The sequence below is a fragment of the Typopeltis vanoorti genome, chromosome 5 (genome assembly GCF_054136105.1).
Source record: "Typopeltis vanoorti isolate ZY-2024b chromosome 5, IOZ_Tvanoo_1.0, whole genome shotgun sequence".
Lineage (NCBI taxonomy): Eukaryota > Metazoa > Arthropoda > Arachnida > Uropygi > Thelyphonidae > Typopeltis > Typopeltis vanoorti.
In genome coordinates, this window is record NC_143553.1 from 127,809,487 (window position 1) to 127,833,886 (window position 24,400).

General features: G+C 33.4%; 1 protein-coding gene across 1 annotated transcript in view; it reads right to left on the reverse strand.

Annotated features, from left to right (window-relative positions):
• Positions 1–24,400, reverse strand: part of htt (huntingtin) — a 1,164,033-nt gene that overhangs the window by 810,106 nt on the left and 329,527 nt on the right. Inside the window, exon 15 of the mRNA XM_090393484.1 lies at positions 16,179–16,378. Coding sequence (XP_090249610.1) covers positions 16,179–16,378 — 200 coding nt within the window. The remainder of the gene's footprint in view (positions 1–16,178; positions 16,379–24,400) is intronic.

Here is a 24,400-nt window from a genome sequence, read left to right on the forward strand (position 1 = left end):
AGTAAAGTTGGCATGGTAGGAAAGCAGCTGAATAAATTTATAAGGAATACGAAAGAAATTAGTCAAAACACTAAACTAGCTGTATACAGGAGAGTAATCAAGCCTTTTTAACTTATGGATCTGAGAGCTGAGTTAGACATAAAACACTTGATCAAAGATGGAGACCTCAGAGAGGAGAGTTCTAAGAAAGATTAGTAGAGTGAACAAATTATTATTATTATTATTATGGGTATCTCCACGGAGTCAGTACTCATCGAGGGAGAACCAAACTATCAAAACAATATCTATCATATCTCTTCTTGAATTCATTTATAGACGAAGAACTCACAACTGAGTCAGGCAATGCTTCCACTCATTCACCACCCTCCAGGTGAAAAACCTCGTTCTCACACCCTTGTTGACCACACTTTTCCTTAATTTCCAGGAATGACCTCTTGTTCTTCCATCACTATCAACACAGCTGAAACATTTTCTCTGCATCAATCTTATAAAAACCTTTTAGTAATTTAAACGTTTCTATCATATCCTCTCTTCTCTGCCCATCAACCAACCTCTGCAATCCGCAAGCTCTCAATCTATCAATGTAGGGAGCATTTTTTACATCACTCACCAACTTAGTCACTCTCCTCTGAACCCTCTCAACCTCCTCATCTCCAAGGAATCCAGATGACCAGACCTGAACACAGTGATCCAAATGTGGAAGTATCAACGCCTCATAAAGGGATATAATAACCTCTTTATCTCTGGATGTTAGTGTGTTCCTCAATAACCAAGTAATCGTATGTGCAATCTTAGACACCTTAGCAATGTATCCCCTGAACTTCATCTCACTATCCACCAACACCCCTAAGTTCCTAGCCTCATCAATCTCTTGGAGTACCGTTCCATCCATGTAGTACACAGCTGGTAATCTTTTAATCCCAAAATCCATAATTTTACACTTTTCCCCATTGAACTGACATCCATTACCTTTTGCACATTTTGCCAACTTATTTAAATCATCCTGCAAACTCTCAACATCAGCTTGATTTTTTATTGTGCTACCCAACTTTGCATCATCAGCAAAGAACTAAATATCTCCCTTTAAGCTATTTCCTATATCATTTATGTACAAATTAAACAACAATGGCCCAAGCACAGAGCTCTGAGGCACACCACTGGTCACCTGTCTCAACCTGGACTCTGCCTCCTCCATACACCACCTTCTGGTATCTCTCTCTGAGCCATTCTCCTATCCATATCACCAGTTTAGTATCCATCCCCATCTGCTCCAATTTGTGCAACAATATTCCATGGGGTATCCTGTCAAAAGCCTTAGCAAAATCCAGAAGTACCACTGTGTAGCCCAGTGGTTCTTAACCGGTGTTCCCTGGAACACTGGTGATCCGCAGAAGGTGAAAGGGTGTTCTCCGAGAAGTTCTGGAATTTGTCATTTTTAAATTAATTTGTCAGCAGAAATTAATTTAATGATGGTTTAATTGATGTTTAATTAATTATAATTAATAAATAATTATCAATTATTGATTAACAATAAAAAATCAGCTAAATTACCAATTAATTACTAATTTATACATTACAAAATAACCAAGGTGTTCCATGAAAATTTCAGGATTTCTGAAGTGTTCCGTAGTCGTAAAAAGTTTGAGAAACACTGACGTAGCCATTTGCTTTCTCCAACTCAGATGTCATTCTATTATATAAAGTTAATTGCTAATGCAGGATCAACCTTTAACAAAACCACGTTGGTCCCAAGAGTATCATATCCTGATCCACCAATTCTTGAATTCTGTCTTTAACCAACTTTTCCAATACTTTTACCACCACTCCCAAGATGGTGATTGGTCTCTAATTAACTACCGAAGTTTTAGAGCCACCTTTATACAAAGGAACTACTTTGCCTTCCTTCCACTCCATAGGGACCATACCAGAGTTCAAACTTAAGTTAAATAACCAAGTAAGAGGAGTTAACAATTCTTTTGCACATTCACGCAACACCTGAGCTGATAATTCATCTAAACCTACAGCAGTGTTTGCATTTAAATTTTATAATATACTAAGTATCTCTGATTTCTTAACTTCTATTCTCACATTAGTTATTGCTACAGGTACAGAGATATCCTCACGTGGGTGATAGACTTTTGAAAAGTGATCACTCAGTAACTCGACTATTACAACTGATTTTGTCACCTCAATACCATCAGCACCCACTAAAGTTATCCTTCCGAAGTCATTCTTCCTTTTACTTGCCACATAGCAGAAGAACTCTTTGGGATTACCCTTGATCTCCTTGGCTAAGGTCTTCTCGTAATCTGATTTAGCTTTTCTTACTATGCTAGTAACCTTCCTAGCTTGAGCCTTGTACTGCTCATGGGTGTACTGATCACCTTTCTCCTTGTAAATTCTCCATAACATTATCTTTTTTTGCAGATCAAGCTTGATACTACTACTCATCCATCTAATGCCTACCTTGTTTGTCTTCCTGACCATGGGGACACATTCTAATATTGCTTTCCTCAGATACCTGCTGATTTTATCCCATGCACTGCTAAGATCTTTCCTCTGCAATATGTCCTGCCATGGGACGGCTGAAAGCACACTCCAAAGCTTATTATAATTGCCTAATCTGTAGTTCCATATATACCCTTTCTTAAGAGAGAAATCCACAAATTTTGCAACCTCCGAAGTCAATACCACATGATCGCTCTCACCAATTAGGGGTGACAAGGACACCTTACTTATGCATATATCCTCTGAACCAATGACCAGGTCCAACACTCTCACACCATGTGTCCCTTCAGTTATGTGCTGTTTCAAGTAATTATCTCGTAGAAGATATATGAATTCCATTTCCTTTTTGTCACGTGATATATTTCCTCCCTCCAATTGATATCACCATAATTAAAATCCCCCATAATATTCACTAACCCTGCACTCATTGCACTAATTTGCTGATGCATAAATTCAATATTACCCCCCTATACCCCCCCCTGGCCTATAGCAGCAACCAACTGTATATTTGGTTGTGTTGGTCACTATTTCACACCAGACCGCCTCAAATGAACTATCATTCGCATGTCTATCCTCTTGATATACTACTTTCTTTGGCTGCAACTCATCAGCTATCATCAACAGTACTCCTCCCCTGTTCTATCTTCTCTATCCTCCCTGAAAATATTGTACCCATCACATTCAATTCCTCTAACCACATCTTCTGCTGACAGTCAAGTTTCACTAATGCCTAGAACTTTTAGTGAGACTGCACTGACTAATGCCAAATATTCTTCCCTCTTATTTCGAATGATTCTTGCATTAGTATACAAAAATTGCAGATTCCCTTTAGTTCTCATACCTGCTTTAGAACTGATATACATGTCACTAATTTCAGTAGTCCAATTCCAATTTTTATCCACTCTATTCTGCAATTTATTCTGTGAATAAGGATCAACAAATATACAATCATTGCTTAAGTTTCTTCATCTTACACTCAACTTTTTCAATATTAGTTTCCCTGCCTAATTACTTCATCTTGTTCAGAAAACATCAACTTCTTCAATCGCTTATGACCTTCCATGTTCAGATGCAACCATCTCTTGCATACAGATATCTTTTGCCTTCAAACACACTCCAGACATCAACAAATTCCAGACCTCTTTTTTTTGCACATTCTTATATTCATTATCATCGTTCATCTGCTTAACTCATAATTATCAAAACAAGGCAGCAGCACACACACACACACACACACACACACACACACACACACACACACACACACACACACACACACACACACACACACACAATCCTTCCTTTGATGCTTTTCTTTTTCAGAATATCTAACAAGGTTCTTAAATTTTTTGCTACCTGATTTGTACTACCACTCAGGTCATTTGTACCCACCATAACTATCATCTTTTCTGCATCATGCCCTCTCTTTATTGCTAAAGCCACTCTCTCTATTGTTTCACCAGCCAGGCATACCACTCTCCATACCCTTAATCATAGAATCACCATATACTGTACCACTCATAACTTCATTCAAGTTCAAACAAGCTTCACTCACGGCCTCATTTTCTATGCTATTCAGCATGACTCTCCCAGTTTCATTACTCAATGCTCTTTTACTTACTCCCTCACTCTCACAAGATCTCATTTCTTCTAGACCTCTTGTGCTTTCATTCTGTTGACTCCCAATCACTCCCATACTATTTATTACTTCATCAGTCACCAAAGACTCTCCCATACTTAATCCTGTTCTACTTACTTCAGCTAAAGTAATCTCCATACTCTTAATTTCTCTATTCAATACATTTAACTCAGTTTTAATTTCCAGAACCTCCCTACTGAGCACTTCCAATTCCTTTGCAGAAGATGAAGGTCACCTTTCATTTTCATGAACTCCTGCTGAAGTTCTTCCGCTATGGTCCCGACGTCTGCTTCCATTCGTAATTGCTCCAGCCTATACCGACACTTCTCACATAAGTCGATTTTCATTCTTCTCATTTAGCCAAACAGTCCACAGATCCTTCACATTTTTCGGTGCATACATATAGCAGTTTCCGCAATGCATCCATTGCAAAAAATCCAACACAGAGCCAGACTTTTGTATAGAAGTCCTCCGAGCCGCTGACGTACGTCTCTTGTTGGACGCCATCTTTAGATGCTGAAATAGTGAAACAAACAGCAGTGAAAACAATATTTACTACAGAGTTTCAAACAATAATACCACTGAAAGACGCTGATATCCAACCGAAGCACAACTACAGCACAATTTGAGACAAAAAAGCCACACTATACTTTAATTTAAAAATACGTTATTTAGCATAACTCAACACGACCGCCACGTTCACTAGAGCCACCTCTCAGATGGCATCAATGGCAGCATCATATTAAAAATGAGGATATTAGGAAAGAACTTGCTATGTTAGCATTCAGGAATATGCTAATAGAGCTAATCTCAGTTGGTATGGTCGCTTAAACAGAATAGAAGAGGAAAGATTAGCAAAACAAGTGTTCTTTGCCAGGAAAAAAGACCCATAGGGAGACGAAGATGAATTAATACAGCAAAAAAGTGCCTTAAAGGCTGAAATATAAGATCTGATAATGTTGGAGTCTTGACAGTTAGATTAATTTGGAGGAAAATTGTCGATTGGAAGTTAGTATGGTGTAACATTTTCATGTAGTACTATCAAAGTATCCTGTACACCCCCCCCATATCTAGTACAGGGTATATATCAGGAATTTGATGGTGATGATAGATTGAAGATGTGTATGTGTGGGCTGCAAAGTTTAGCAGATAGAAAGAAAAGAGGGTACATGACAGAAACTTATAAGTCACCAAAGGGTTTTTATAAGACTGATACCAAAGAAAGTTTTCAATATTTTTCAATAGTGTAACTTTTTCATGTAGTACTATCATAATATCTTGTATATCTCTTCACCCCTTCTCACGGTACATATCAGGAATTTCCTGATGATAATAATAATGATGGATTAGCACCTCTCTATAATTACTTTCCAAACTACCAAATGTATATAGCAGCTGTTTATTATTGGGTAATTATTTGTACTTGCAAAAGAAATCCCTTTCCCTCTCCTCATAAGTTATGCTATTATAAATGATTATAAGCATGTCTAAAATTTATAGAATCACATGCTATTCGCACTCGGCAACTTATAGAACACACAAATAATGTTAAAAATGTTAATTATTAATAATTCATTTGCCAGTAATGAAAGAATTTCTATTCAAACTTGTTCTTTCCCCCTCTTTTATATTTTCCATCCTCACGTGGCTTATTAATGAAGGTTCACATATTTACAACTTTTAGAAATTTAAACATACCAACAAAATATAGAATTCCCTTTAATTAGTTCCCCCCCCCCATCAGTTCCCCCCATGCAGATTTGGTTACAATCAAAAAACTGTCACAATACATGGCACATTTGCTGAAACACAAGCATGAAATTTCCTTGATGCAGAGCATTTTCTGTCACCCTACCAGATAGTTAGGGTGATGGTATGAGAGTGATGATCACCCCCAACATGAACATGTTTAACAAAGTTTTTATATTTCCATGTTCCAACTTGAAATCTGTTCGTCAGTTCGAGTTGGTTGCCATTTTGAATAGACTGGTTTGTAAACCTAATACCCGGTTTCAAAATTTAACTAGGCTAAATATTTATTTCCTTCCAAGTTGTTCTCTGTTTCTACCTACTGCCAACATTTTAATTTTATGAAAATTTATGGGCAATGCATAGTCCTTATTTTTATGTACATTTTCAATCATATACTTTAAGTTTTCCTTATTATCTATAAATAATACCATATAATCTGCATATTTCATTATAACTAATTAATAACAGGATTACTTACATTATTTAAATCTTTTTATATAATCACACATCTTCAATTGTATTGATGTTCTTTTTTTTGTGATTGTTTTCCTAAAATCATATTGAAAATGGCTATACAATAGCTGAAAATTCTACAATTAAAAAGATTTAAATAGTGTGATTCCATTATTAATTATTTATAATGAATGCTTCCACTTATGTCTTGATTTTTAGATCAATCTGCATATTTCATATGATAAATAATAAATTACACGATAACCACAGTAATTAACTAAACTTTAATGAAATAAAGGTACAGATATTTCTTACTTAAATTAACAATACATCATCAATGTAGAACAAATAGTTAAAGGAATGGAATACAAAGTACAGAACATTCGGTGCATTACCAATTAAAAACTGTTGCAGCATACTAGAAATCAATATTAATAATAATATTATTAATTTTATTCTTAAAAACTATTTTTTTGATGGTTACATAAGATAAGAATCTCCCAAACTTTTCGGAGAGAGAGACAATCGTTGCGATTCAGATTTGGCGATGTAAAAGGGCTTCGCAACTTTCTTTGAAAAGGTGTTCATATTTAAACTTGCATCTATGAGAAGACTAGCTTTATCCCACTGGATATTGTGTTTAGTGTCAACCTATGTTGTGCCAGACCAGACTTTTGAGGTTTCATGCATTTGATATAATATTGATGTTCACACATTCTTTTTTCAACAGAACAGCCTGTTTGTCCAAAATATTAGATTACATTCACACGGTATCTGGTAAACACCAGTTAATGATAGAGGTGCCAGTTTGTCTTTTGTAGATGGCAACAGGTTAGAGATTTTGTTGATCAGAAAATATGTGGGAATGAGATGATACTTCTTCAAAATTCTACCAATTGGTTCAGAGATACCAAAAATATAAGGGATTGGAACCCTGCAGTCTGTTGAAGATTCCTGAGGTGTTGGAACATTGGAGCATTAACGTTTTGATAGTGAAAAGTTCTTGTTGTAAGCTTGAGGGAGAGGAATACACTTTATGTGCTCTATTAATTAAAGACTTGATAACACCAATTTTTTGAGAAGTGTGATGAGCAGACTTTTGATGAATGTATCTGTCAATAAACACTGGTTGATAAATTACCAGAGGCTGTGCGTGTAAGAAGGATGTCCAAAAATGGCAAACTACCATCCTTTTCTTTTTCCACCTTTGGCAAACTATTTTTTGAACCATCTGGATGATGCCTTGTTCTCATCCATTCATCCCCAACCCTCTCTTTGGTATCGTTATGTTGATGATGTCTTTGCTATTTGGCTGCATTCCGAAGAGGAACTTACTACTTTCCTACAACACTCTCTCTCCTACTCCCCCACTCCTACATTTTTTCAAAATTTCCAACTAGTAGGTACTTGGTTTTTAGAAAATTAACTTTCATATCCCAATATTAAAAGTAGAAATAGAGGAATTAGAAAATTATTTTAAAAGAAACTGCAAGAGTTTCATGCTGAATATAGATAGAAACTATAAAAGTTTTGGCGGATCCAAGCGTAAGCAAACTTTTCATGACAGGGGCAACTCGTAGTAAAGGTGGGGTAAGCTCTGATCACTATCTTTAGTATTTTCCCATAATATAAAACACATCTCCTAGGAGATGTATGATGTTATACATTATGGTGGTCACTACCCAGACTGCTTGGATCTGCAGAAAATTTTATAGTTGCTATCTATATTTGGTATGGCATGAAACTCTTGTAGTTTCTTTATTCTGTTTTGAAATAATGCTGGATTCGATATCCACTTATTTGAATAATTTTGCATCGCTGAAGTGAAGCCTTTTGGCTCTCTATTTCAGTAATTCTTGGTGCCTTTTGTGATGTGACACCTCTTGGCAATTCGTATAGTAAAGTATAACCTCTGCATGAGTACAATTTGGGTCTGCCTACTCACTGATGAGACCTTAAAAAAGGTTGAAACTGGTGTGGATAGTGACCCCCCCCCCTCATAATGTATAACATCATACATCTCCTAGGAGATGTGTTTTATGGGAAAATTCTAAGGATAGTGATCAGAGCTCACCCCCACCTTTATTACAAGTTGCCCCTGTCACGAAAGGTTTGCTTACACTTGGATCCGCCGAAACTTTTATAGTTTCTATCTATATTTGGCATGAAACTTTTGCAGTTTCTCTATTCGGCTTTGAAATAATGTTGGATTCAATATCCACTTATTTGAATAATTTTGCATCGCCAAAGTAAAGCCTTTTGGTTCTCTTATTTCAGTTATTTTAAAAACCTTTATAGCCAAACAGTTGAGATAAAAGTAGAACTAGGTTTTCTTCTTGAAGAAAACTTGAACCAAAAACTTGCAAAAATTAGAGTATGATACAAAAAACATCCATGTGAGATTTTACAACTCCATAAAATACTATTAATGGTTCTGTTACACCTGATATCTTAGGAATATAGTATTCCCAGCTATCATGGTGTAACATGAAGAATAAATATCATAAATTAAAACCCCTGCATGAAAAAATGAATTATTTAATGGAAAATTTCTTGCATCCAGTAAAATGTATAAAACGTAAGGGTTGTTGTTAAAGTAGCTGATAAAGGAAGGAATGTATTAATATTGTAATATGACTTAAAATAAGGAATTCTAACTAAATAAGTAGCTAACAAAGGAAAGTATAGATTAATATTGTAAAACGATTAAAAAATGAGAGAGTTAAGTAAATAAGCAGAAAGGGGTGAGTCATAAAATACGTTATGTGAGAGATTAAGTTATTAAGTAGAATTCATAGAAAAAGTTTGAAAGGGGATTAAGTCAGGCTAGCACAAGAAAAGAAAAGCTATCGCTTAGGGCCGATCCCCGGATTGAAACATTGAGAACGGGCTTGCCGATCACATGATGTTTAGCGGGAAAATGCCACCCTAATTGGTCGATGATTAAAAATCAAGTAGAAGGAGGAGAAAAGAAGTAAGTAATGGTGCCGTTAGGGGAGCAGCTATAAAAGGGTTAGTAACCCCCTGGAGAAGACCTTTTTTTGGATAGTCGCTTTTGGCCTTGGAGTTTGGTTTTGGTTCCAGTGGAGTTCACGGGGTTTTCCTGAGTGGCGACAGGGGTGATATCTCCTCGTCACAACACGGAAATGAAAGTGAGCGGGATTTCGATTCTCGTTTTCCCGAGTAGGAAACAAAAAAAAATTGCCATAGAGTCCTAGAGAAGGAGGGATCTTCTTATCTTCTTCGTTTCGACGCTAGTGATAACTACGCAAAGCAGAAAGCTGTAAAGAGATCGATGTCCTCGTTGCTAATAGTACAGCAAATATATGTGTGTTAAAATATTCCAGAGTTACGAGAAGTTATACCAGAGGTTCGTTAGGAAAAGGATAAAGGCCCATACGAAAAGCTCAAGAAAGGTACTGTAAATCATAACCTATATTAGCTAGAAATTTGTCTGTGGAAAGTAACGTGATTCCAATACAGATCTGTTGAAGTTATACTAGGACTTTAGTATATCATAGAATGTGTTATGTGTAGATTGACTAGTGTTAAAGATTTGTGAATGAATAAGGGACCTAAAGTAATTTTGCATGTCTATTATATTGCACAAGATATTTAAGTGACATATTTGTGTGTTAGTGCAAATAACGGTATAACGGAATAGTGTGAATTAAGTAATTACATATCCTAAGAATTGAATGCCTAATGTAATGTATAAAATAATTGAAATGTCACAAGTATGTGTTAGCAGTGAATGATTTGTTAATCTACTTCAGTATGAATAATCAGATAGTGTGAATTGATCTAATTTGTTCACATCAGGTGAATTTATGAATTAATGTGTATGGTGGCATAATCACAAATAGCCATATTGCTTGTAATAATTTAATGTTAGTCTATAAGTATTTTAGTTTAGTAATTGAATTGTACCATGTTTAGAAACTTAATAAACCTTTTGTTCAGTGATAAAAGAGTTGTCTGATGTTGCTAATCCAATGTACCGCTTAAAATCATCGTACCTAATCACGCGGGAAAATTTAATGTTGAGGAAAGAGATTAAGAGTCACGACTGCAATAATATTTAAATACTAAAAGATATATTCGAGATTGACTATCTCTCTATTTATGACAACATAAATAGTGCAGTTGATAGTCACTTGAAAATATTGTACTTAGTCACGCAGAAAATTTAAGTTGAGAATCGAGTTAAGTGTCACGACTGCAATAGTTACACTTTCAGATATATTTGAGTTCTTTCTCCTTGTTTATGTATGTAATATCCTAAACTAAATATTCCAAAAGGCACAGTATAAATACAAATATTAGGGGTACTACGGGGAGCAATAACTTAGATATTGGTATAAGTTTTGGTAAAATCTCGGGCATAGAAGTTAGAAGAATATAGATAAAAGGAATTTGTAAGATTAGAGTAGAAATCGTAAATTGGGACCAACAGTTCTAACAGTTACTCGTGTCTGTTCTGTTCGAAACTTCCAACTGCTAGGTACTTGATTTTTTAGAAAATTAACTTTCATATCCCAATATTAAAAGTAGAAATAGAGGAATTAGAAAATTATTTTAAAAACCTTTATAACCAAACAGTTGAGATAAAAGTAGAAGTAGGTAAACAAATCAAGAAGAAGAAATAAATACAACAGAAACGAAAACTGAAATAATAGAAATTGAAAATGCAATTAAAAAATTCAAAAATAGGAAATCACCAGGTTTAAATAATATCAATAATGAATTATTAAAAAATGGTAAAGAAATTATAATTCAGAGTTTAAATATACTATACATCAAATAATAAATACAAAAAAGATTCTGGTAGAATGAAAAAAAAGTATAACAATATCAATATTTAAAAAAGGAATAAAAAAAAACAGAAAATTATAGAGGAATACATTTATTAAATACTTCATTAAAAGTACTAACAAGAATCCTAAATAATAAAACAACAAAAGAAATTAATCTATTAGATGAATAACACGGTTTCAGAGAAGACAGATCATCTACAGATGCAATATTCATAACCAGACAATTGATAGAGAAAACAATAGAATACAATAAGAAACTATTTATATGCTTTATAAATCTGGAAAAAGCACTTGACAGAATATTAATTTAAGGTGTAATAGAAATATTGCAGAGAAGAAAAGTATCAGAAAACATTATACAAATAATTAAAGAAATATATGATAATAATAGCTGTATAATAAAAACACAAGGAAAAATAAGTAAAGAGATCGGGGGCGAATTCTCTACGCTTGCTGAGCAAGCTCATTACTTGAGAAAGAAGTAATATTCATTTGTTAATAAATGCATGCATTTATAACATTCCACTTAGGCTTTTATTTTTGTAGACAGAAGACATCTTAAGCTTGCGTGGCAATAATTGAGCTTTTCGTTGTGTGTCGAAGGCTGATGCTTGCTCATCTAGTCAAAGCTACCTTGGCTTGCTCGGTTGTTGGAGCTTCCAGGTCCTTGCTACAGCACTGTGATTTCATGCACGTGCATAGCCATTTCCACTCCCTTCACGTCGTCTTAAACACAGGCCATACACAGTCAAAGTAGCTCTAGCCAGTGAGCTTCAGCCAGCCTTTACAAGTGTGTGTGTGTTGCTTGGGAAAATTAAATTACAACCAACTTTTTATGACGATATTATTGACCAGTTCATAAAGAAGAACCGTAGGGTAGAATTTGTATTCAAGTAGCTAAATTGAAAAAGATAGAATATCATTTGTAAAATAAATGTTGTATTTGTATAATTAAATGTACATAAATTTCTAAATATATAGTTTTAAATGGTCAGTAATTCATTATTCCACTAATCAGACTTCAATCACACCTCTCACTCCCTGAATAATAACAAGAGCAAGTGTGAATTTCAAGACCAGCATTCGCCTCTGATTGATATACATTAGTAATGACATTAGACAAGGATACTCTAAGCCCAACAATATTCCATATAATAATGGATGAAATAATACAAAAAGTATTATTTCATCCATTATGAAATAATATAAAATACAAAATACAGGAGTGAAAATAAATAATAGAATAAAAAGAACTATATGTTATGCAGATGATGTATTATTAATTGCAGAAAATGAAACTTGGCTACAAATATTACTACATACATTTAATAAAGCAGCAAAATTTTATAATATGAAGATATCAAAAACTAAAACAAAAGATGCAAATTAGAATTGGAAGGTACTATTATTGAACAAATAGCAAATTACAACAACTATTTAGGTATGCAACTGAACTGGAAAGGAATGCCACATCTAGAAGTCAGAGAACAAGTTACAAAAGCTGTAAGAATATCAGGATGCTTGAACGAAACAATATGGAAAAATAAACATCTTAAAGTAGAGACAAAAACCAGAATTTATAAAGCAGTAATCAGGCCTATTATGACACATAATGCAGAAACAAGACCGACACTAGAAAAACAGGACAAATATTAAACACAGATGAAATGAATATATTAAGAAAAATAGTAAATAAAACTTGACTAGATAAAATAAAAAATACAGATATAAGAAAAGAAGATTGAATAATAAAACAAGTCTATAGTGGGAAACCAAAGAGTAAGAGAAGAACAGGAAGATCTAGAAAAAGATACTATTAAAGAAGATCAAGTCTTAGTCACAACAGATATTACATCTAATGCTTGAAGAAGAACTATTTTCTAATATTTTCTTTTAATGAAGAATAAATTTTAAAAAATTTAAATAAATATTTTAAAAAACTTTTGATATTTTCCAATTTAAAAAAAATTATATCATGGGAGTGAAATAATTACAAAATATCAGAAAATGGGATTTTGTTTTCATTTCAAAAAAACAAATTTTTATTCTTAGAGCTAATAAGTTTCACTGTTGAAGATAAGATTGAAGCAATTTGGATATTCAAATCTCTAACAGAATCATTTAGTTCTTTCTGTGCATTCAGATGAGTTTCAATTGACATTGCTGACAATATCATTAATGCTTTCATCTGATAACAGGCAATGAACTTTCTACTCATTTACAAGGTAAAATGCAAACAATGGACTGATTTCAAACAGCAAGGCTGTGGGATGTTATGCATAAAACACCCTGAGGAAACATTGCATTATTAATTATTCATTAACTCTATCTAAAAAAAAAAAAACTTTAGTGGTGTGTGATTAAAATAAGACTTTCCATATCTTAGATAGCAAGAGGCAGTCTTTCCAATTTAAGTTCAGATGGTGAAGTAAGGCCTCGGTGCTTTCTTTAAACAAACATTCAAATTTACAGTGATACAGATGACGTAATCATGTTCCAGACCATAGGATATTGTGGTCTATATCTATTCCATATTGTGCCAAACCAGATTTCTAAGACTTCCTGTTACTAATATAAGATTGGTGTTCTTGTGGTTTTTTTTGTTTTTTTTTACTGAGCATCGAGTTTGTCCAAAGTAAAAAAAAAAAAAAACAGTCACAAGGAACATGGTAGATACCAGGAAGAGCCAGAGGAGAATGTTTGTCTTTGGAAGATGGAAACTGTAATGATAATTTACTGATAGGAAAAAAAGTAGCCACTAAATTGTATTTCTTAAGAATTCTGAAAATGGATTCCAAAAGGCCAGAAATGTGTGGGATTGGGACTCGACATACTGTTTCCTTGTTATCTGAGCTAGGATTATAGAAATTAAAAAGCTGTTGTGTGATCCTTTCTAAAAAGCCATTGGATTTAATGTATTGTTTGATGTTAAAGAGTTCTTGCTGTAATCGTTGAGGCATAGAACAAATAGTGTGAGCATGTTGTACTCAAGTTTTTATAATTCCTATAATTCCAGTCTTCTGTGAGGGATGGTGAGCAGATTGCTGTCAAATGTAGTGTCCAGTGAAAGTAGGCTTTCAGTAAATGGAAATAATTAATTCATCTGATGGTGAGTGGAGGAGTAGAATATCTAAAAAGGATAATTTGCTGTCTTTTTTCTATTTCCATTGCAAATTTAATTCATGGATGTAGATTGTTTATATTAGATAAAAATTAGTAGATAATGTTTCTTAATTATGGGGCCAAATCACAAAAATGTTGTCTATACAACAAACCCAGAATGAAGGCTGAGGGTATATGAATGAGAAAAGGATGTCTTCTAATTGTTTTAAATAAAAGTTTGTGAGAGTGGGGAAGAGTGGACTTCCCATGGTAGTTCCTTCAACTCAACTGTAAAACTCATTCTGACTAATAAAATATCCAAAGTGAATAACAAAGTCAAATAATTTCGCTATATCCTGTGGAAATGCGGCTAAAAGTAGATATAGCGTATCCTCAAGAGGTATATTAGTGAAGAGAGAGAGAGATTCTATATAGAAGCTAACAATTAGATCAGAGAGTTGTAGGAGAAACATTTTTTTTTCACTTCATCTAGAAAATTGGATGAATTTTTTATGAACAAGCAGGAATTACCAATTTGAGCTCTCAATAGGTGCATTAAAATATGGCTATGTGATAAGTAGGTGATTCTATGCAGATGACAAATGGGTGAAGTGGAATGTCTTCCTTATATATCTTAGGTAAACCATAGAACCTAGGAGTTCTAACAAAATAAGGTTTAAGTTTTCCTATGGTGTCTCTATCAAGGCTTACAATTTCATCTAATAGTGAGTTTAGTTTCCTGAGTTGTCTGTTCATGGGAGTTGTGATCCAATTCCTGGTATGTCAATTTCTTTATGATGCAACAGTCATATTATTACTAAAACTGACAAGGGAAAAACTACATTAGTTACGGATACTACAAATTATAAAAGAAAAATCTCTGTTTCATTATAAGATCAATAAATTTTTTGTTTCTTTTTTAAATAGAATTAAGGAATAATTAATAAAGCAATGTTTCCTTAGTTATAGAATTGTGGTGTTTTATGTATAACATCATGCAGTCCTTATTGTTTACTAGACAATTGATCCATTGTTTGCATTCTACCTTGTAATTAACTATCGTTTACACTGATGATGGTATTATCATCAGTGTAAACGATATTATTCTAACTAAAATATATGGCTTTAAATAAATATTATTACTTATTAATACCCTTGTGTTTTCCCTGTGAATTAAAGAACCCACTCAAGCAGCAGTTATTACCACATACTTAATTCTCGTTAACAAGCAATGAACTGCACATGCCCCCACATACATAAAAACAGCAGCTGTGCTTGATTTCAGTTTCTAAGTTTTAAATGGGAAATAATAAATTAAAGAAATTAGAGGTTCAAAGATGAGTGAACAAAGGTGAGTTCTAATGAGTTTATGTTCTGTAATCCAATGTAAGACAGGTTCACATATTAATTTTAAAAAATGCCTCCATTTTCATGTTCAAAATGTTGCACATGCTTTTTAATTTAAAAATGTGAATGACAATTTAAAAATGTGAATACAGCTCTTTAAAAAAAAAAATCAATAAACTTCTGTTCAGTCCTCATCTGCACCCTACACATGACACTGATGTGCTTTATAGGCCTCTCAAATTCTCGTGTATGTGATCAATAGAAAATAATATAAAAAAAAAAGTTCATTATTAGCATCAACAGTACATTTATTCCAGAGACAAAATTTTGGTTCTGTATTTATTTCTGTGGCAACTGTTTCATGTGCCATTTATCATCATACTGATCTAGCTTTTTTTTTTATTAACAACCTTCAAATACTTTAGAAATTCACCTTCAAATTTCTAGAATTATAATATTATTGAAAATGTATACATAACAGGTTAAAACAGTCAATAAAATAGAAAATAAAACTATAAATACCTAAGTTTATATATTTCTAAAACATTTGTGTGACATACTTTACTATTGCAATGGCAGTTGCTTGCCGAACCCTAAAATCTTCATCACCCAAAAATGCTATAAACACTTTCATCAAGAATTTGGACTGAAATTCTAGTATCTGAGGCTGTATACTTCTTGGATATATGTTGCTATAGCCATTTTCCAGAAAATGAATGACTTTGAAAGGAATATTTGATATCAAATCCACCAATTCCACCTAAAAAAAAACAAAAAAAAACTGAATCTCTTGTGCCAGAGACAGAAAAAAATTTTAATTTCTGTATGTACCATTCCATGATTTAGTTATTAGCAAAATTGAATCATCAGCAGCAAATAAAAAATATCATTTATATAAAACCTGTATCTCACAAGATCCCATATTGGTTGAAGAAAAGAAGATAAATGAAGAAGACTCGTCAATCATACATAAGCATCTTTTTTTTTGATCCAACTAATCCTGAAATACCGCTAGTAATTAATGTACCATTACAACCTCATTTTCTACCCAGTTCTCATCTGTTGCTTTGAATAAAGGAATAAATCAGCTTGAAATTATACAAATTCCTGCTGGAATTTCAGTTGGAAATCTCTATCAAGACCAGTTTAGTTCTGCTCCTCATTCACAAGACTTAATCATAGCTCCATCTTACCCATTCATATCCCCTCACCCTTCTCCAAGTTTTTCTCCTTTGAATCCGATTCATGGCATGCCTGTTTGTTAAGATAATCTCTCTCATGAAAGACAAAGAAGGTAAGATATTTGAACCTTCCTTAAATTTAACTTTTATAAAAAAAAAATAATAATAATAATTAATTTTAAAAAAATGACTGAGTTGTATTGATTCATCAGTTATCTAAATGCTGGATATACCAAGGTGTCAAATGAATTATAATTTCTTTCTTATGGAGACATCATCTCAGAAAAATAGTGGCCAAGATGACTTTTATTATTATTATTATTATTACTCTAAGAAAGACCCCATGAAGTCAGAGAATCATCTAGGAGGTCTTTTTGTCATACACAAAGCTCATCATACTGCACCTTAAACATACTCAAATTCTCTGCAGACAAGACTCTCAGTCAAGGCATTCACAACTCTGCAAGCAAAACACCTGCTTCTCACTCCCCTGCTCACACTCTCCTTGTACAGCTTCCAGGCATGACCTCTTGTTCTCCCCTAATCTCTCACCATTTTCTGTAAAACCTCTTCAACATTGATCCTATAACAACCTCTTACTAACTTGTAGGTCTCTATCATATCACTCCTCTTCCTTCTATCCACTAGACTCTGTAGATTACATCTTCTCAACCTTTTCTCATATTTGACATTCCAGAGATCAGAAACTACCTTAGTCAGTAACCTCTGGAGCCTTTCCAACATCTCTTCATTCTTTTGAAAACTAGGTGACCAAATCTATATAATGTAGTCCATGTGTGGCTTAATCAGAGCCTTATACAATGGAACAAGAATCTCCTTACTTTTACAAGTCAGTGTCCTCTGCATGATTCCTATAATTTCTTGTGTTGTCCTCACAATTTTGGCAGTGTATCCTCCAAATTTTAGATCCTTATCCACCATCATCTCGTTTCCTCCACATCCAACAACATATTTCTAACAAGCATAAATTCTGCATAAATTCTGCATCTCATCTTTGTTTCCCAAAATTTAATACCTTATATTTTGAAAAATTGAACTCGTGTCCCCAATCCCATGCCCATTCACTCAATTTATTCAAGTCTTCTTGTAAAGCCATAACATCTGCTATACTCATCATAGTTTGTCCCTGTTTTACATCATCTGCAAAAAAACTGAATATCCCCATCCAAATACTCGGCAATATCATTAACACACATTAACAAACATATAATTAACATACATACAGCAGTAGCCCTAAAACAGACCCCTGAGGCATTCCCCTAGTAACTTTCCTCTTCTGGGATATTGCTTCCCAATACACACTTGCTGATACCCATCAGATACCCAAACTCTGATCCAATGCACTAATCTAATATCCAACCCATCTTCAATAGTTTGACTATCAATTTATCATGCAGTAATCTCTCCAAAGCCTTTGCCAAATCTAAATATACTACTGTTTATCCCTCTCCTCTATCCAATGAAGCCATTACTTACTTACTTATTGTAACAAGTAAGTAAATTACTAAAGTGTGATCTCCCTTTAGCCAATCCATGCTGTCCACCAAAGATAATGCCATTGTTGTCAACCCAATTTTGGATCCTGGTTCTCACCAGCAGGGTGCTTCAGGGTCAAAGCTGTATAACTGAGAGGAGACCTCCACATCGCCTTTAATGGGAATGCAGAGAACCGACCAGGGCTTTTGACCCAATGTCTAATCCTCACCTTCTCGTTGTGTACCCTGTTAGGTATCTACCTGGATACTGAACGAATGAGAATGGGCTGGTAATTTGGGATCTAATCCTCACCTTCTCGTTGTGTACCCTATTAGGTATCTACCTGGATACTGAACGAATGATGGGCTGGTAATTTGGGATTTAGCCAACCAAATTGTATTCTTATTGGCTTAAATCAAAATATAAAAATGAAGGTACAACATGACAAAATTTCATGCCAGCTGGGGCGTAGCCCGGTTAAACAAGGCCCGTTGCTTTCGCCAGGAAAGCAGGGTGAACAGCGAAAAGTCAGCTACTGGAACAAATCCTAAAAATCCAAAAAGACACCCCCAACTCATCACCAGAGTTCAAGATCGGTACTATCAACATAAGAAGCGTGAATGGTAAAGAAACGGAGCTAGCTGAGGAACTGGATAAGTACCAGATCGACATAATAAGGATGACAAAAACAAAAGAGACAAAATCTGAGATTTTCTGAGCAATAAATAAAATTTTATATTCAGGCAATGACAATCAGGAAAAAGAAGGTGTAGCTATAGTGTTGAACACAAAATACGAGGCTAATCTTCTTGAATGGCAAGCAGTATCAAGTAGAGTGATGTGGGCAAATATCAGAATGAGGAATTGGACAATGAGACTTATTTGTGCCTATGGTCATACAGAAAGTTCTGCTAAGGTAGAAGTGGAAGAACTTTTTTGACGCTTTAGAGAAAGCAACTGACACAATGAAAAACAAAAAGTTGGTCCTTGTTGAGGATCTAAATAGCAGAGTAATAAATGATTGTCTCATTGAAAAGGACACTAGAGTGTATGGAGGATTTGAAATTGGAAGGAATCACCATTTAGTCTCTGGATCATTTCCTTTAGCAGGATAAAATTAAATTTCATATTGAAAAGAGAAACGTGTAAGAAAGTTTTAAAGCGAATAAAAGCTGAGCAGCTCTTAGATGTAAACTATAGACCAGGGGTCAGGAACCTTTTTGAACCAAAGAGCCATTCTACCAAAAAAATTAATTAAAGCAAAATTTTGGGAGCCGCAACTTCAATTTGATTTTTCCTGGTGACTCAAAGTTGCAGTTAGTTCAAACTTGGGTAAATTTGTTTTTAAATCAGTACTTCCAGATATCAAATACCACTTTTATGTTTGCATATAAATTTTTTATATGTTCAATAAATAAAACTACATTAAGTTTGATTAATTTTTTAATCACAAAACATGTTTAAGTAAGTATAATATTGCAAAAACTTCAGAATTTGTATTGCAAAAAGAACTAGTCCGAACAAAAATACAATATTATGCATTTTAATAGATATTCAATTGTTTTAATTTAAAATTCACTAATGAGACTTTTGATTTTGCATCTTCTCAGCCAATTTACTTAAATCTGGATTGTATGTCGTGCACTTTAATAGTAATTCAGCTTTCAAACTTTCATCAGTCAATTTGTTCCCATACTTATTTTTAATGTAATTCATTGAAGAGAAAAATTGTTCACAATTGTACGTTGAACAATTGGTAACAATTTGAATAATTAGTTGGGAAAGAATTCCAACATCTAAATATAATTTCCTGTGGTGTTTCTTCCATAGTTCCCTCGTTTTCTTCAATTTGTGCTACCATTTCCTGAAGTTTTTGTACCTAGATGCTTTTATTCTGAATTTCCAGCTCCAATTGTAGTTCTGCAATTGATATTCCAGGAAAAGCTTCAATATCTATTAATTTTAAATTGCAATTTAACGGATGTAATATAAATTTCATCATCTCCTGATGTATTTTAAAATCCTGAAATCTGCTTGTAAATGAATCTAAAATTACAGTATTCATTTCAGCGAATATTTGCAATCAACTTTTTCTTGATTTAAATTCAATCTATAATTTTTTAGATTTTAAAAATATATAAATTTTTCTTCAGTAACATCTTCGAAAAACACTCTTAGTTTCTGTTCAAAGGTAAGGACTTCCTCTAGTAATTGTAAGGCTGTGTTTCCTTCCCTTGCAACTTCAAATTTAGCTTATTAAAATGTTCTGTCATATCAAGCAAAAAACAAAAATTTTGTATCCATTCTGGATTACTTTGAAGTTCCACATGATTTACGTTATGATTTTTAGTGGTTAAGAAAACTATTACTTCTTTTAAGCACTGAAAAAAACGTTTTAATGCTTTTCCTCTTGGAGAACTGATCATTGGCAAAAAAAAAAAAAACATCCATCACTCTTTTTAGTTGTGGTAATAATCCCACAGAATTTGCAACTAAAGCTTCTTGATGCAAAATGCAATGAAATGAAATAACTCCATGTGGATAATGAGTGGAGAATAATTTAACAAACCCCTTATTTTTCACAATCATAGAAGGCGTGCCATCAGTCGCAATTCATACTATATTATTAATATTTATATTTTTATTCTGTCAACTTGTTAGAAGGTTTTCTGAAATATGACCTGTAGTGTGTCCTTTAAGTGTTAGCAGATCAAGAAGTTCTCGAATACCGGAAGATATGATATATTTAACCATCACGCAGCACTGTGCCATTTCGGAAATATCATTTGATTCATGAACTGCAATAGATATAAAATTGGCAGAATAAATATTCATAATTTGCATATTTGAAACTTCTGCAGAAATTGTTACAATCCGTTCCTTGACAGTTCTAGCCGAAAGAGGTAAATCTTTAATTTTTTTACGTATCTCGTCCTTATTTTTCATATACTTAAAGAGAATTTCAGAGACATTATACATGCAATTTTTTAGAAATTCCATTGGTATCAAGGGAAACAAAAAACTTGCTTCAGTAGTATTCAACGAAGATTTCATCCAAGTTGACAAATTTCTTTGCTGAAGCAATGTTTTCTTTTGTAATTCTTCAATAGCTATTATCACCCTCAGGATATTTTTTACTGAAGTCTAAATGTTTTCCTCTAAAATGTCGTTCGACATTACTTGATTTGTTTTTTTCAAGTCGTAGATGGCAAATTAAACATTGCGGATTTCCATTTACTTCTATAAATGCAAATTTCTCTATCCACATTTTATTGAATCCTCTGTTTTCTTCGATTATTTTTCTTTTTCTTGAACTCATATTAGGAGGGTTATTATCCCAAATTTACCTGCAAGTAAAACCACAAATTCAACATAATAACATAATAAAAATTAATTTGTGCCTAACATTACCTGACACTAAATTAAACACCAGTTTAGTACCACAATAAATAAGTTCTTCTTCTTCTTCCTAACATGGAATTTAGGCCATGTGGCCTGTTCCGGTCTCATGCCATCTCTTTCTTGGTCTTCCGATTCTTCTTTTTCCACTTATTTTGTATCTGTATAATATTTTTGGTAGTCTTCTGTTGTCCATTCGATTTAAATGTTCTAGCCATTTTTGTTTATACTGTCTTATGTAGTAATTAATTGGTTTTATTTTCAGGGATTGTAAGATTTCTTCATTTGTTTTGTGGTCCCACTTGGTATATCCAGCTGTTTTTCTGAGGAACTTCATTTCTGCTGTTTGAATTCATTTTTCATTTTTCATGGTCCATGTTTTGCTTCCGTATAGTAGAGTTGGTTTTGACAAGCCATTATATAGTCTGATTCTAGTGTGTTTTTGTATCAGGGATGGCTTAAATATATTATTTATTATGCCATTTACTTTGACAAAGTTTGATATTTTAGTGTCTATGTCTTTTTCTTCTTCGTATGATAGATCACATCCCAAGTATCTGAAAGTGTTTACTTGTTCTAGTATTTTATCATCTATCACTATTTTACTTCTTATTGGGTTTTCTCCTTTGAATGCCATTATTTTTGTTTTTTCTTTGGATATTGTCATATTATAATGCTTTGAGATAACATTTAATGATTTTAATGATCTTTGTAAGTCATCTTCTGATGTAGCTAATACTATTTGATCATCTGCAAATAGTAGTGTATCTATCTTCATTTGCGGGGTCATTTGTATACCAAATGGGTTATGCTGTTTCCAGATTGTTAATATATCATTTATAAATATATTGAAAAGCAGAGGTGAGAGGGTACATCCTTGTCGTACTCCTCTTGATATATCTTTCCATTCTGAGGTGTGTTTTAATTTAACTGCTATTTTATTTCCTGTATATATTTCTTGAATAGATTGTAAAAGTTGGTTTGGTATGTTTAAATCAGTTAATATTTTAAACAATTTTTGTCTACTAATTTTGTCAAAGGCTTTTTCATAATCAATAAACGCCACATGTGTTTCTTTTTGAAATTCTCTTCTCTTTTCTATTAATAATTTTAAAGTAAAAATTGGATCTATGCAGGATCGGCCTTTTCGGAAGCCATTTTGTTCTTCTAGTAATTTGTTTTCTACAATGCTGCTTAGTTTCTCTTTTAATATTCCTGCATATATTTTATATCCTGTATTCAGCAGGCTAATTCCCCTATAATTATTGCAATTGTCTTTATTTCCGTTTTTATAGATTGGGATAACCAGTGCTTTTTTCCAAGAGTTAGGGGTTTTTCCAGACATCCAAACCATATTAAAAAATTTCATAAGTTTTTCATTAAATTTTTCACCTGCATTTTTGTATAGTTCTATATTTATATTGTCTTCTCCTGGCGTTTTCTTATTTTTCATCTTCTTTATTATATTTTTCAGTTCTAACATCGTGATATTTTGTCATCCTATTAGGTCATTCTTTGTTTTATAAAATTTTAATTCATTGTTCTCATCTGTCCAGAGATTTTGGAAATAGGTCACCCATTTTTCGAAATCTATTGTTTGTATTTTTATCTTTTTCTTTTATTTCTTTATTCATGTATTTTATTACTTTATAGGTTTTGGGTTGTGGCTTAAATAAATCCTTTTCTAGTTCTGTTACGAAATTGTTCCATCTTTCTCTATGTGTTTTCCTTACTTCTCGTTTTGCAATTGCACTATTTCTATTTCTTTTATACTCTATTTCGGCTTCTATTGTTTTGGAATTTAGCCATTTCTGGTAACTGTCCTTTTTTGTTTTTATGATATTTTCTATTTCTTTGTTCCAGTCTTGTAGTCCTCTTTTTCTAATCCATTTGTGCTTTATTCCTAAGGTTTCTGTTGCTGCTAAGTTAACTAACAGAATATTTATTTTGACAGTTAAAATTTGTATGTATATAAAAACTGTGGTGTTTGACAGGACAGCTGATCAATTAGTTCAAATTTTCGCCGTGGCTCTAGTTACCTTAGGCAGGGTTAACATTTAGTGGTATTTCAAATGTAATGTAGTTGTCAGTTGTTCATGTCATAAAATTTCATGCGTAACACATATCATATGCATAGTATCTAGTACCACGGACAGGCCGTATTAAAAACAATATTTAGTTGTCTGTATTAATTATGTATCTTTTAATTCAATATAAAAGGGCCGCACTTTGTTCAGCCAAGAGCGGCATGCGGTTCCGGAGCTGCCGGTTCCCGACCCCTGCTGTAAACTAAAATAAACAAACATTATTCAAGAAAAATGAAAGAGTTTGAGAACAGGAGCTAACCTTGGAGAGATAGTGGAAAATCCCGAAGAAAACATTGATTGATTCAGCCAGAGAGGCATGTGGTGAGGTGGTCTGCAAGGATAGAAATATCAGAACCATAGAAACCATAGAAAACACAAGCATAGAAATATCTGCAAAGATAGAAATATCAGGTGGACACAGTAAGTTAAAGAGACAGTGAAGGAAAAGACGATGAAGAAGAAAGCATACAAAATTCCTAGCAAATAAGTCAGCTTGTGCTCTTAGAGAATACAGAGACAAATGTAAGAAAGCTAAACACTGTGTAAAACTACCTAAACAAAAGTTATGGGAAGACTTTGGTAGGAACATAGAAAATAAATATCAAGAAGGTGGCAAAA